Source organism: Acanthisitta chloris, unplaced genomic scaffold (genome assembly GCF_000695815.1).
Source record: "Acanthisitta chloris isolate BGI_N310 unplaced genomic scaffold, ASM69581v1 scaffold13567, whole genome shotgun sequence".
In the NCBI taxonomy this organism is placed as follows: domain Eukaryota; kingdom Metazoa; phylum Chordata; class Aves; order Passeriformes; family Acanthisittidae; genus Acanthisitta; species Acanthisitta chloris.
Genome location: NW_008682129.1, coordinates 81308 through 95665, shown reverse-complemented (window position 1 = coordinate 95665; position 14358 = coordinate 81308). Strand labels below are relative to the sequence as shown.

The 14358-nt window shown below is 39.6% G+C and overlaps 1 protein-coding gene across 1 annotated transcript in view; it reads left to right on the top strand.

The window, feature by feature from the left end:
- Positions 1–5454: 5454 nt before the first annotated feature.
- GTF2F2 (general transcription factor IIF, polypeptide 2, 30kDa) overlaps positions 5455–14358 on the top strand; it is a gene marked incomplete at its 5' end in the record, with an annotated part of 77301 nt that continues 68397 nt past the window's right edge. Inside the window, 4 exons of the mRNA XM_009078400.1 lie at positions 5455–5528; positions 6037–6055; positions 6867–7011; positions 14237–14272. Of these exons, the coding sequence (XP_009076648.1) occupies positions 5455–5528; positions 6037–6055; positions 6867–7011; positions 14237–14272 (274 nt within the window). The remainder of the gene's footprint in view (positions 5529–6036; positions 6056–6866; positions 7012–14236; positions 14273–14358) is intronic.

Here is a 14358-nt window from a genome sequence, read left to right as displayed (position 1 = left end):
AGGCAGTGCCCCCGGGGCCACGCGGTCCAGGCGACCCTTGGATCACTCCCGTGTGAAGGAAACACCCGGGGAGAGTCGGGCTGTCGTCCTTGGGTAGGGCTTTGCAGCCGGTGACAAGCACGGGAGTCTAACACCTCCTAAAGCTCTGAGAGTTAGAGGAAGTTTGGGTACGCCCTGGGTCACGTCCTCGTTAAAAAACAAAAGAACAAGGGAAGCGAACGCCTGTGTGCGGTTGCTGCTGCTCACTGTTGCTCGAGAGGTCCTAGCGAAGGTGCTATGAAAAGGTCTAGACATCGTCTGACGAAGCCTGTGCAGGGCCACGCTCACGCCTGGTGCCACCCCTGATCTCTTTGCTCTGCTCACTAGAGTGAGTGTCTTGCTATCACGACATCTTCGCTGCTTCTGCTGGCAACAGCAAGCACTGTCTCCGAGGAGACTCCAGCCGGTGGTGGGCCATGTGCCCTGCCCCACGTCAGGTCCCCTGTGAGTGTGCCCCTGCTGTTCTAGACCTGTGTTTCTGTCCGGGGAGAAACAGTAGATTCCTGCTCTTCCTCCTTTAGAACAGGCTTAGGCCATCAGCTCGAAAGAATGATAGTCCTGCGTGGTGAGGGAGGTGTGACACCATCATACTTGAGCTACCAAAAGGACTTATTGTGGCCCTTGAAAGTGACAGGGCCACTTGAAAGTGGCTAGTGTCCTAGTCACAACTAGGACAGGGAGACCTCCACACTAGACCAGGCTGCTCAGGGCCTCATCCAGACTGGCTTTGAACACTGCCAGGGTTGGGGCATCCACTGCCTTCCTGGGCAACCTGTTCAGTGTCTCACCACCCTCACAGGAAAAATCTTTTTCCTAATATCTGACCTAAATTTCCCCTCCTTCAATTTGAACCTGTTACCCCTTGCCCTGTCACCGGTTCCTAACTTGCTTTGCTGTGCAGGATTTTTGGTGGGTAGGTCACTGCATCAGGCTTCCTTTTTGGTACTGGCACCTGAATGTCTGGTGTCATGAAACCACAGTGAACACTGCATAGTGCTCGAGTTGTCAGAGCTTGTCCAGAGCAGTATCACTGAAAGCTGACAGCAGAAAGCTTCAGAAGTATATCATTATATACTGAGTGACAGGATGATAAAATGGCAGATGAAATTCAGAGCCAAAAAATCTAATCTCATGTGCACAGAAAAAATCTGCCCTGATTATATGTACACAGCAATTGGGTTTCTGCTGGTTGTTGTCACTCAGGAGGAGGTTTAGGTTTTCAGTAGATGTGGGAAACTATAAAAATAATAAATGAGCAGAGTCAACATCAGATGTGATTACAGAAGGTTACAGGAAACAAACCAGAAAATATTATTGCACCACAATATTCCCTCTCTCCAGTGTGCTCTGTGTAGCTGTGATCTCGTTCTCACCATTGTGGGAAGTGTACAGTGGAGAGCACCAGGAGTGGTCTTGAGAACAAGGAGTGATGGCTGTGGAGGGAACTCCTAAACACGTTGTTACCTTTCAGTCTGGCAAAAGGATTAACTTGGAAATCTTAGATCTGAAGTAACAAGTGATGTCACAGGTGGATAAGGGAGAAATGAACAGGCAAAGGTGACTAGAAAAGAGTCAGTTTGAGTACAAGAGTTAGAGGTGTGTCAGATTAACTCATCTGATGAGGCTCAGGGCAAGCAAACCGGTTTGCACAATTTTGGAACTTGTTGCTTAAATAAGAAGTTGTGAATGTCAAAACTTTGCAGGAGCTTGAACACCATTAGTCATATTCAGGCAAGAAAATTGAATTGAGAGATTAAAAATGAATATGCTTCTATGCCCCAAGTCTGCTAAAAAATCCCAGAAATGAGAAGAGCTTGCCAGGGAAATACATTTTCTTCTTATGTTTTCCTGTTTTTCCTGAAGTATCCACTGTTGGCTGCATTTGGAGACAGGACACAACCTACTTGCCCATTAGTCTGATATAGTTTAGTGTTTCCTGAAGCAAGCCAGGAATTTTCAGGGACACGTGTGCTTTCATGTGTGCCACTCTGTGGGCACAGAGAGCTGCCTGGTTTAATGAGAAAACGAGACTGAAAGGAATGCTTAAGTATTACTCCTCCAAGTAAGTGTTAACATAGTCCTTCATGCACATGTTCTGAACTTGTCTGTCTTCTTGTATAATAATAAAAAACTATTACAAAGTTGCTAACACTGACAGACCATAACAAGGGACTTGCAGGATTTTATACTTCGGTTTCCTCTAGATTTGAACTTGGAAACAACTGTCATTGTTAGTAGGACTTCCAGCACACTGAGAGGCATGACAGTTCCTGTACTTTTTATCTTCACTAGTTAGGATAACGAGGTGGAATTTATCCTTCCTTTGAGCGAGAGAGCAATCAATTCTGATGGAATAAAAAACCTGGCTTATTTGATTTCCTTTTAGCATGCATCGTGCTAACACAGGAAGTATTCCAGGGAGACTACTTAGCAGGCAATAGAAAAGGTAGTGATGAGTATTTTAGAAGCATGAGCAGTAAAAGGAGGTACCAGAAATAGAGTGAGTTGCTTTAGTACAAACTCAGAAAGCAACTGGATTTTTTTTCCTGTTTTCAGTGAAAGCTAAGATAGGGAAATACTATAATGTACTTGTAGTAAAGTGAAGCCCATTTAGTGTTTGCTGTTAGAATTGTTAATTTCGTGTTCCCTGTGTGGTAGTCAGGTTTGTTTTTTTATTTAATCTGCTGCTTTGATCTATATTTAGAAAGATGATATCTTTATATAATTTTTTATGTTCAAAGGAAAATGAAAACAGAACCTGACATCAGCCTTACTCAGTTTCTAATGTAAACGTTTTTGCATATGGATTACTATATAGAGAAGGAGCTAATTTAATTTCATGCAGAAAAGTGGAAGTAGTTTGTTACAGGCAGGGCTACTTGTGTGTTTCCTTCTGCAGGCAGGTAGGAAGTTGTGAATAAGCTGAAAGATGCGTGGAGCAGAGGCCCTTGTGTCATACCCTAAGTGCTGAGTGCCTTATGGGCTTGAGCCTGAGTGTTTGTGTGATGTGAGTAGCAAGAGGAAAGCAGCAGTGTGAAGAGGTCTTGAAGTGATGCTCCTTAGTATGTCAGATTTCTTCTAGTGATTAAATTGTATGTTTTCATGAGCAAAGAGTATTCTTACCTATGAATCCCAGAATAAAGGCCACTTGTCTTGAAAACATTCAGTAGCTTTTCGGTGTGGCAGGTGGTCTGTCCACTGTGGGATCTTGGAAAATTCTGCTCTGTAAAGGCAGGTTGCTCTTGTTTTCCTTATGTTATTTCAGAGAGTGTTAAGAGTCTGAAAACTGACTGTTCTCCAAAAGTTAAACTTTTATTATGCCGACGTTAAAAGAAGGGGGCAAAATAAGACGTCTACAGCATATAAGACACTATTTAAGCTTTCCTGTGATTGTTTACCTCATATGTGTGGCACTACAGAGTTTAGCCTGTGGTTTTGTGAGAACTATCTGGTTTTATCTGAAGTATCTGTGGGTAGCTAGAAGTCCTTCATAACCCTTTGTCTTTCTCTGCACAGCCCTGGACTGCAGGTAGGCCAGCAGAAAGATGGTTAAATGCACTCTTTGAGACTGTTTCCCATGCAGATGAAAGAAGTATGATTGATCTGCAGCCTCTTAATCCGAATAAATTCCCTGTCTGAATACATTATGTAGCAAGTCAGTAATTTTAACAGCATCAGAGTCCTTCACTCCTCGCCCACTCATATGGAATACATGGCTGTATAAATTACATACAGAACTAGGTGCAAGCACATAATAATATTTCTGTTGAGTCAGCTGGAACACATATCATAGTATTTGTCTTGGCTTTAGGAAGAAAATGATATCTGATCTGGCATGGAATCTGCTGTAGAAAATTGCTACTTTGAAAACTGGAAAAATACGTATCAATAGATTGTGCCTATTCATGACTTTCTGTTGCACATTTGTGGTATTTTTGACCCAGTGTCTGTACTTTATGGGAACCTGGACTGACCTTTAGTTCATTTGAGCAGTTAGGGGACATGTAGATAGATTTTCTAGCTATTCCACACTACTTCATGGGGTGCTATAAATCTAAAGGAAAGTGCTAAGCACCAGTTCCAAGATATATTCTGGAGTTTTTGAAGTACAGGTAAATGCAAGGTTAGAGTTAAATTGAGCCTTAGGAAGTTAACAGGTCGCTCTTTGTCAGCAAGTTCTCGGAACAGGTTCTTTGCCTCCTCTGTAGAGAAACTTGGCTTAGTTTTATTCTATGCAAGGCAAAAATCAGACTTCAAAGTGCTTCTTTGCTGCTTGAAGCTGGAAATGCCAGAGTCATGGCTTAATGCATTTCTCTTTCTCTCTGACCGCCTCACACCATTTTGCTCCATGGGCACAGATGTTTTCAGTAGCTGTGGACTGTGTGAGCCAGAATAAACTTTGATGTACCAGTAAAGAACATTGCTGCAAAGTTCTGAAGAACGTGCTGCTTCCCAGAGGCCTTTAATGTCTGTTGTGAGCACAGGTCACCCAATGCTGCATATACCAAAACCTTTGTAACTGAAGGAATTTGTGTGTAGGTGAGTTATCATCACTCAAGCAGCTTTTAATCCTTGGATGTATCATTTAAGCATCATTAAGGAAAATGAGCTGGGAAGATGGTTTGGTTGTTCCACCTGCTAAGTACAAAGTCAGCGCAGCTGAGATATAGATGTCCCCACACCACCCAGCCAGATCAGTCTGCTCTTTCTATATACTGACTAGCTGCACAAAGGCTTTTCTCAATACAGTGAAGGTGTGGGAGTGAGTGATGGGAGACAGATTTGCCTATGTTAGTTCTGTTGTAGTGTTGTAGGGCTGTGGTCTGCTGCTCAACGTGTCTGAGGTTGCTAAACTGTAAGCCTTCTCTTCAAAGCATCTTTTGGTCTCTGAGTTGTATTTGCCTAACTTTTTATCACTGTGATTGGTTGGTTCATGTTTGTTTGTGGCTTTTTTCCCAGGGAGATGATAATTTCTAATGAGTATTTAAAAGTATAGTATTGTCTGGTAAAATATTGAGAATCCTTAGTTTAAGAATATGATGCTGATCTTTTTCTGCCTTTCATGATTGGATAACAGTATTTGAGATTCAAGTTATAAGATTTTCCCCTCATTTGGGACTCTACAGTGGCCTTATTTTTGTGCTACATTATTCTCTTTGCTCTCCCTAATGGAATATATATATATTTAACAGCCTGAGAAGTGGGCTCACATGAACCTCATGAAGTTGAACAAGGCTGAGTACAAGGTCCTGCACTTGGGTTGGGGCAACCCCCAATATCAACACAGACTGAGAGATGAAGGGGCTGAGAGCAGCCCTGCTGAGAAGGGACTTTGGGATGATTGTGGATAAGAGGCTGGACATGAGCTAAGAAATTTAAAATCTGCCTTTCTTGAAATCTGTCTTCTTTTCCTAGGTCCCCAAATACTTGTCACAACAGTGGAATAAAGCTTCAGGAAGAGGTGAAGTGGGAAAACTAAGGATTGCTAAGTAAGTTGTTTACTGTACCTTTACTGGTTGCATTTCTTAAAAGAAGTTACCTGCAGTAAAATAAGAATATACTGCACCTGTTACAATACATAATCCTGTTTCTTGCCAACAGTGTGCATATTTCTCTGATACCTGAATGCTACTTGGCTTGTATAGTGGTTCAGAATATAAATTGTACAAAATTATACTGGGGAGTCACTGTGTCTCATTACATGATGTTAGATTTATTAGGTTTAAGAAATAGAATTGCAGAATTTTCTTTAACTTACATATGCTGTTTTGCTGCTCCTGTTCTCACTTGCTGACTTTTCCCGTTTATTCTTGGGCATCAGTGTAGAAAAAAATTGAGCAGCTCAGGAGTGAAGATGAGTAACAAAACTAGAATTTGAGTTTGCTTTTTTGTAAGGATAGCTAAACTTGAGGAATGAGGTTATGGAAATGTTATTAAATGGTTTTTAATATTTAAATATTTACTAAATATTTAAACATTGAATATTTTCTTTTGCAGAAACCAAGGAAGAACAGAGGTAAGTAATTCCTAATTACAAAGGCTATGAATGTTTATAATTTGAATTCTAAAAATTGTTTAGAACATTCTCATTTCTATTATCCCACGTTTTTTGTTACACCTGTAGTGGAGCATTATACCAAGAATCAGGAGAGAATTCTGTTTGTAGCTCTGCCCATAGATTTATTGTGGGACTTTCATCGGGTCTCTCTGTTCCCTGAGTTTGTTTACCCATCTGTAAGAAGCAATTGTAGTAGTGACTTTCTCTCTAAACATTCTGAGATATGTTAGTGCAAAAGGCAAAGCAGAGCACATAGGGAAAGCACTCACTGCTAGTCTGAAATATCCCCTTTGCTGTGCCCTCCCTCCCCAGTACCTCCTTAGTCCCTGCATTGAGCAAAGCACAGCAAAGGAGCCACGTTTAAACCCTCCGGGGCTGTATGTGGCTCAGGAGTCCCAGGCTAGTAACATTTGTTGTGTTACATTAACACTTTTTCTGGAACTCGCCTGACTCTGTGAAACATTTTTCAGCAGTGGCTGAAAAATCTATTATGCCTTACATTTAAATAAGTAAAATTAAATTATTCTCTAACCTCAGGAGGAAGTAATAAATAATTTTTTAAAAGCTGAGTAACTACTAAGTGCATGAAAGCTTTGAATTCTGTATTTCAACAGGATACCAGTATAGAAGGACTCTTATCCCACTCTTTATGTTTTTGAAATGGAAATGTGATATATGATGTGTGTTTTCTCTCTTTATATTTCTCTCTAACTTGTAAAACTGTGTGATTGACTCTGTTTAGTAACACTGTGGTAAATGTGACTGTTAGGTGTCATTTACTTTGAATGAAGAGCTTGCAAGCATCAATGATATTGGAGGAAAACCTACTTCAGTCAGTGCACCAAGGGAACATCCATTTCTTTTGCAAAGTGTGGGAGGACAGACCTTAACAGTGTTCACAGAAACTTCAGTAGGTAAGTTAGAATTAAAGTTATTTGTTACGATTCCAGTATATGTGATATCAGTAAACTCAGTGCTGTAAAAGAAGACTCAGAAGTCAGGTTTTGGCTCTGTTTTGTTGTTATGTGCATAAACAACACTGCTGTAATTTGTGTATGTGTCTGTTTCCTCATGTGACTGAGCAACCGATTTAAGTTCTCCAGGTAGGGTTATCAGGTGCATTTCAGCTGTGGGTCTGCTGAAGAGAACTGATTGTGCAGTGCAATACAGAGTGCAGCACATTGTGTACATTCCCCTTTAGAGTTTTCACTGGCAAAAATATTTTTGTGTTCCCATGTATTTTTGAGGTGAACTAATATCTTTTTTCTCCTTGAATTGGTCTCTGCTGTGAATATAGTATTATAAGAATGCTGATTTTTCCTCTGTCCAGTTGCACAGATGCATTTGAACAATAGACACATCTGTTCAGCACATTTTCTGGAAAGATATGCATTGTTTAAGTGTTTTAAAGCTTAATAAGGACATACTACCAAACAGTGCAGCCGTGAGGTTATAATTTTTCTCACTGGATTTCAGCTGTTTGGCCTGCTGATGTGGTTCAGCTCAGTAGCTGTTTGAGTGATTTGGAAATTCAAGATTATATGTCCTAAATTGCATGTCAGACTTAAGGGATGTGGTAGTGTTATACTGTACAGTAAGTTCAGCAGACCCCCTTGCTTGTAAGTCCTGTGTGCTGTAAGGTTTTCTACTGGAATTACGTGGTCAAGTTCTGGATGTTAGAGAAGGTGGTGTCTGTTAGCCTGAAGGCAGGTGTTTGCAGAGAGTGTCGCAGTTTCAGGAACTTAGGCTTTAGTGTCCCTGGAAGATAAATAATACTAGTATTGTTTGATACCTGTCTTCTGCGGGGCATAAAACTACAGTGTGACCAGCTTCTGATTTTCTGATGCTCATAGGCTGGCAAGGAATTGCTGTGATGTCAGTGTGATGCTTTATGAAATAAATGAGGGAAGGAGAATTGCAACTCACAGGACAGAGTTAGAATACCTAGTAGGTTTGACCACCTCCTTTTTAAAATCTATTTTACAGCTTTAATGACTAAGCATTGAGATATTAAGGCACAAGTAGCTTTGCTGTCTTAGTTGTATTTAGAAATAAAAGCCACAAATCCCATGGAATTTTCCTTCCCAAGACACTTTAGATACCTGTAGGAGTAAGTTAAGGTGCAGTGAGTGCAGATACTTAACTTGAAAGTGGAGTATTTGTCATCAGCTAGAACGAAAGTTGTTAGAGTGTCGTAGCTCGAAGATGCCCATTTATTTCTGTTTGATCATCTGTAATACCAGTGTCTCAAAACTCAGGGACTTAGAACCAGTCCGATTTTTTTTATTTAATCAATTACAAATTTTGCATTTCTTAGCAACTAGAAAATGTTATTCAAGGACCATGAATCTATTGAGTAGGAGTTGTTGTATTAGTTGGGAGGAAAGGGTAGTTAGTGACATGCAAAATGTTGGGAGTGAAGCACTGAATAAGCACAGACCCTGTCAAAATTGGTTTTGCTAGTGATAAGCATAACAGGCAATCAGTGAGTTTTCATGAAACTGGTTTAAGTGCAAAATGGCTAAAATCTGTTGCTGTTTTGTTTAAGCTGGTGTTGACAGTACAGTCAAAAAAAACCCTTTATTGTGCTTTTCTTGCCTGACGTTTTTGGCTTGTAAAATGAATGGGACACAAATACTCCAAATTCCAGACAGATTCCTTACAGACACCATGTTCCCGTAGCGACACGTGTGTGTTTGAGTGTTTATCGTCAATATATTTTGAGCTCCATGGCCAGTGTCAACAAATTTCATAGTGACTTACGGCTAGTGTGAAAATAGGTGTCTGAACAGTGGGCTGAAGCTGTAGGGATGTCCCAGCTGAAAGAAAGGCTGCTGCCCTCTTTGATGCCAGAAAGACACGGAAAAACCTGTTGTATCAACCATGCAAAAACACTCAATAAAAACTTACACATCTTTGCACTTCAGCCAATCCACTGTAAGAGACAGTCATAGGAAATTGAAATTCCTTCATTCTTAGGTTCCCAGACCAGTATTTGTCTTCGTGTTATAATTAGCATATTTTTTCAGAAAAGCATTGGTGATCTCGTTCCTTTTCCTTTCACAAAGTGCACCATGTGACAGAAGCAAATGTAAGTTTGAACCATGAGCCAAAGATTAAGCTGGCATGGAACTGCAGATGTCATGCATGTGGAAGGATGCATTTGAGGAATTATGCAAATGAAATATGGATAAAATCGTGCTTCATGCACTATTGCACTCAGTCAATGCTCTTCATGAGGACTGAATTTACCTGAAAGGAGCAAATGACATAAAGCAGATGGGTTTGTTTTGTGAATGGTGGGAGTTTTTTTGGTTGTGGGTTTTTTCTTTGTAAACCTCTACATCTCTGGTGGTGCCATGCTAGTTAATGGACAGCAGTAGGCTCTTTTGACGTGCAATTTATTGTGTCCAAAGCCTAATGAACTGCAGTTTCTTGGTCTTCTGCAATGTGCATAGTAGATCTGAGGTATCATAAAACTGGATAAAGTGGCTCGTCTATGCTGGCTTTCACACATGCTGCACCTTCTCTTTAGACTAACTCTGGGGTTTGTCTCGTTTGTTTTCTTTTCCTGTTTCTGTATTTTGAAATAACTCTAGTGAATAATACAGAGTAGTACAGTGTACTCTGAGAGTAGTTGTTGCAAAACATCTCCCTACTTCCTTTGCAATCCTGTTGCACATGTGAGACATTGCATTGTCTTCAGTGCTGGGCAGATCACTAAGGCCTGAACATCAGTGTAGCAAAGCTGTTGGGAAGTGTTTCCTGGCTTCAGTCGTGTCTGCAGAGGGATCCAAGGCACAGTTGTCTCTTGCTGTCTGGGTCTTGCTGTCTAGGCTTGTTTCGGTATTATTTCTGCATTAAATATGAACTACATTCTGTTCCATAAACATCACCATATGTACATCAACAGTTGCTATGCAACAATGCTATTTGTGCTTCCAGTCATTTTGTCTTATCTTTGTCATCAGCTATCATAGCTGTAATTTTTTGGGTGGGTGAAAAGAAGAGCATTTTGCATATATTTTAATGTGTTGAATTAAACAAAATGAAATTTTCTTACATGTTTATAGCTAGAAACTATCTAGGGGCAATTCATGGGCCTGATATAGGGTATGTCTGGTTAAAATTCTTTGTTTTCTGAGCTTCTGAGTGGCAGACACCCTAGCATAAGATAAGTGTTATAATTTAAGAGTTTCCTTCTTGGTTGAAGGAATGGGAAGATGCATTTGTTAAACATTTAGCAGCAAATTTACCTGATTAATTCTAAATTACTTCCCTTACTGCTTTAATTGTCTGATGCTTGATTTTTCTGCCAGCAGATAGTTTAGGTTTTCTGGATGTAAATATAAATAAAAAATGTAGGCTTGTCATAGGTAATGATTAAAATTTCTTACTGAGCTGGTTTTTGGAAAAATGCGCTACTAATGTGACTGGGGAAAAAACAGAGCTTGGCAGGCAATTGCATCCCAAACTGGAAAGGACTGATAGGTGGAGAAGAAGGTTTTACACTGTAGGTACAAATAAAGTGGAAGATATTTCTGTAAAGTTGAGTGTGATGATTCATTTTATTCAATTTTTGAATATATCTTCACAACTCCCCCTTCAAAAGTGGGATTGCCTTAATGTCTGTTTTAGCATCTTTAAATTCTTTCATGCTCATTTCATCTTACTGAAAGTAAAAGGTGTTCAGAGAATTCCATTGACAGAGTAACTACCAGAGCTTTGTTTCCAAGCAGCATGCATGCATGGATTGTCTCACTGTTTCATGCTTCACAGAACATTGCTGGCTCTTAACATTGTGTTTTTCTCCAGTTTTCTGAGCCTTCTCTGCTTTCAGAAACTCAGCTCATGACATTCAGTTTGTATTCTGTTCAATAATGCACACAACTCTGCCTATAGACCTTAGAACAGCTCCTTTGTTTCCACATTCCTTGAAAATTCTCCCCTTGGTTCGGGTTGTTGTTTTTCTTTCCTTTGTACAGCTTCTCATACATGATAACACCTTTTCTGAGTTTGCACATGAATCTTGCCTACTGTATAACATGCACATTTATATCCCAGTGAAAGTGAATATTCAGAGGTTTTTATTCGGTATTTTATATATATATGTATTTTGAAATATTGCATATATCCAGCCATCAAAGAAATGTGGAAGGAAGAAAAATCTTTCTTTCATTGAAGCAGTTACTTCTTTAATTACGTGTCATTATTTCCGGTAAAATACATGGTGCTCAGTATCTCGATGCCTTGTAATACTACTTCCACCCTTACTGGATGAGTGTTTGAATTCTCAAATTCCTCATCAAACTGTTATTTAGGAAATAAACACCCTCCCTCACCATATTGCTGCCTTAGTGCTGCCTGCTGAGGAGTTTTGATATATACCCGTCTACTTTAACAGTATTTTCCAGTTGTCTCTGTTCAGGCTGTCACTTAACCATGTATTCCAGTCTCCAAAAGGCTTTGGGATCTTACTTAGTGCTTCTTTGTTCCCTTACGTACTTAAGTCTTTTATGGACTGTTAGCAGAAGCAGAAAACCTATCAGCAGCCTCACGATTAAAATAAATAGAAGCAAGAGCAACCTTTCAGGTCTCTGGCATTTATGCAAATTTCCAGGTACCTGTGAGGATCATAAAGAGGATGAAACCCTTGATCAGAAAAGCAGAATGTGTGACTCAAGCTAGTCTAATTACAGACAGCATTTTGATGGATCCACATTTTGTATGCATTATTGTGACATAGAATCCATTTAGAAAGCACCTACAATTGTTTGTACCACAGCCCTTTTCTATCTTTAAAAAAGGAAATAATATTTGTTTAATTACTTCATATGAGTGTCAGAGGATTAACAAATTACTGTGACGTGGGTTCAGCTGGCTAGCAGGGGTAAGCTCCTAATTTTATTATAATTTTTGTTACTTCAACTATAGACTGTTAATTCCTGTACAAATTTAAACAATTGAGGATATAACACAAAATATGTGGTGTGTTAGAATGGGCTCAGTGTGATGGGAATAGTCATTCTGCCTACTTTGTTATTAAAATATCTTTGGTTTTTTCAGTCTCACTGATGTATCTGTAAAAAACCCAATACCCCAACACCCTACCACCATACCAACACAACAACAACAAAAACCCCACCACCAAAAATCCCCCAACTAACTAACCCCAGCCTGTTGACCTTTTTCTGTGACTCCTGCAAGTTGTGAAGGAGACTGAGCAGCTGTAGTCTGCATTATTCAGATGTATTCAGTAGACTTAGTACTACTTCCTTTACCTTCTTTGTGGTATGAGTGTTGAGAAGATTTTTAAAGCAGAGACTTGTGACCTAACGATAACAAAGCTGAATCGTCTAATGATGAGAAAGAAAAATGCCAGTTTTTTGCAAGGCTTGAATTTTGTCTGATTTTTTTGTCTCCGCTGTTGGGGGCAGATTCTGTTGATACACACAAACAAATACACACACTCACCCCATAGACATGGTGTGCATTTATTGTTATTTGAATCAGAGATGCTATTAGCAATGGTCAGGTCTGATGTCTTTTGCAGTAGTTTTGGCTAGGTAGAAACTCTTTAATTGAAACAGTTAAAAACTAAGCAGCCTTAAATCTGTTGCATCTTACATCTCAGTCCAGACAGACACATTCTTCATTACATCTTTTTTGCTTCTTGTGCATGTACTGAATGTTTCCGTAATTAAGTTACAACTGAGTTAGGGTATTGGTTGGGTAATAACATTGTGCTGTAAATGAGCTAAATGTGCACAAAACAGTAGTGTCAATGAGAAACACATGTTTTTCTGCAAACAGGCTATCCTGCATGTTTATCTGAAGGTTGGCAGGGGTCTTTACTCTGTGAATACTCGTAGCTAGGCCATATAGTGATGGTTTCTCATCAAGAAAGCAGGTGCCTTCAGCTGCTGAGGCTGAGGACAGCCACCTGGTATAAAGCAAGAAGGATCTGTGAGATACTGGTTTTTACATTTGCATTAGTCCTCAGGTTGTTAGCCATCTCAGTGAGAAAAGAGGGCCATCAGCCTTGAGAGCCAGCAAGAATCGGTGTCAAGAAAGAGGTTTTGTAAAATATTTCGTGTTTTCGGTTCTGTTCATACCCAGGCTGTAACTGGCAGAAATGATCGAACTGGCTGAACTCGAAAATTGCTCTCTGAGTTAGAGCAGTAATTCACTCTTGCTGCAAGTAAATAGCCTGTAATGATAGCTGTGACTTGTCTGAGTTGAAAGCTAAGGGCAAGTACATTTTATCATTTTTAACTGTATTTCAGATAAGTGAAAATGTTCTTTTTATTGTCTGCCTAAGAAGATGCATAAAAGGGAGAATTATTGGAGGAGAGGCCAAATTTGAGATTGATAAATTTATGTAGGGGTTTAATTTCATAGGACTGGGTAAGTGTTAGAACTCAGTCTGCCATTTCTTGAAACATGGAATTGGAATTTCTTGCAGAAAGCTGTTTCTGAATCCGACTCTGCCGTTCACCCCTGTGATAATTTTGTGGCAAGTCACTTTGCAACACTGTGTCTTAAGTTTTTCCTTCATACATACTTACGATTCTCTGCTCTGTGGAACAGGAGATGTTTCTGATTTTGTGTGTTTATTGTACCTGATATGTTGGGCTATAGTACCATTTGAGGGCAAATAATCAAAAGGGAAGAGTTTGAAGAAATAAATTCTTGCGTGATCTGCAGAAAGGGTAGAGAAGAGGTTGCTCAAGTTAAAAAATATACCTGATGCCATTTAAGAGCATGAGAAAATAATACTTGTTTGTCTAGAGTGACCAGTGAGATAAATGACTACTGTGTGTTGGTTAAGCATAATCCTACTACTGATGCTGTATGAACATGTAACTCATTCTTGCAGAGCTCAGAGTTTAATGGAATTCTCTCACTTAAGTTGTGAATTTGGGCACTAAAGGACTTTTTGGTTTTGCCGTTCCTGGTGGCAAATAATTCTTCAGAAGATGAGTTTATGAGTGTTAATCAAATCCAGTGCTGGTAATTCTTGCCATAACTTATCATTATTTGCTTTGCAACCTGTCTTGTAGATGCAATTTCAAATAATCAGTATAGAAACATTATGATTTCTCTTTTTGTTTATTTGTTTTATTTTTTTTCCAGAAGGCCAATCAGAAGAAAAATCAGACAGTGGTGTTGCTGGTGAGTATGGACACTTTCTTTGACTTTGTGAGTGATCTTTTCAGCAGCTTTTCAGTTTTAACTCTCAAGAAATTGGTAGATAAAAC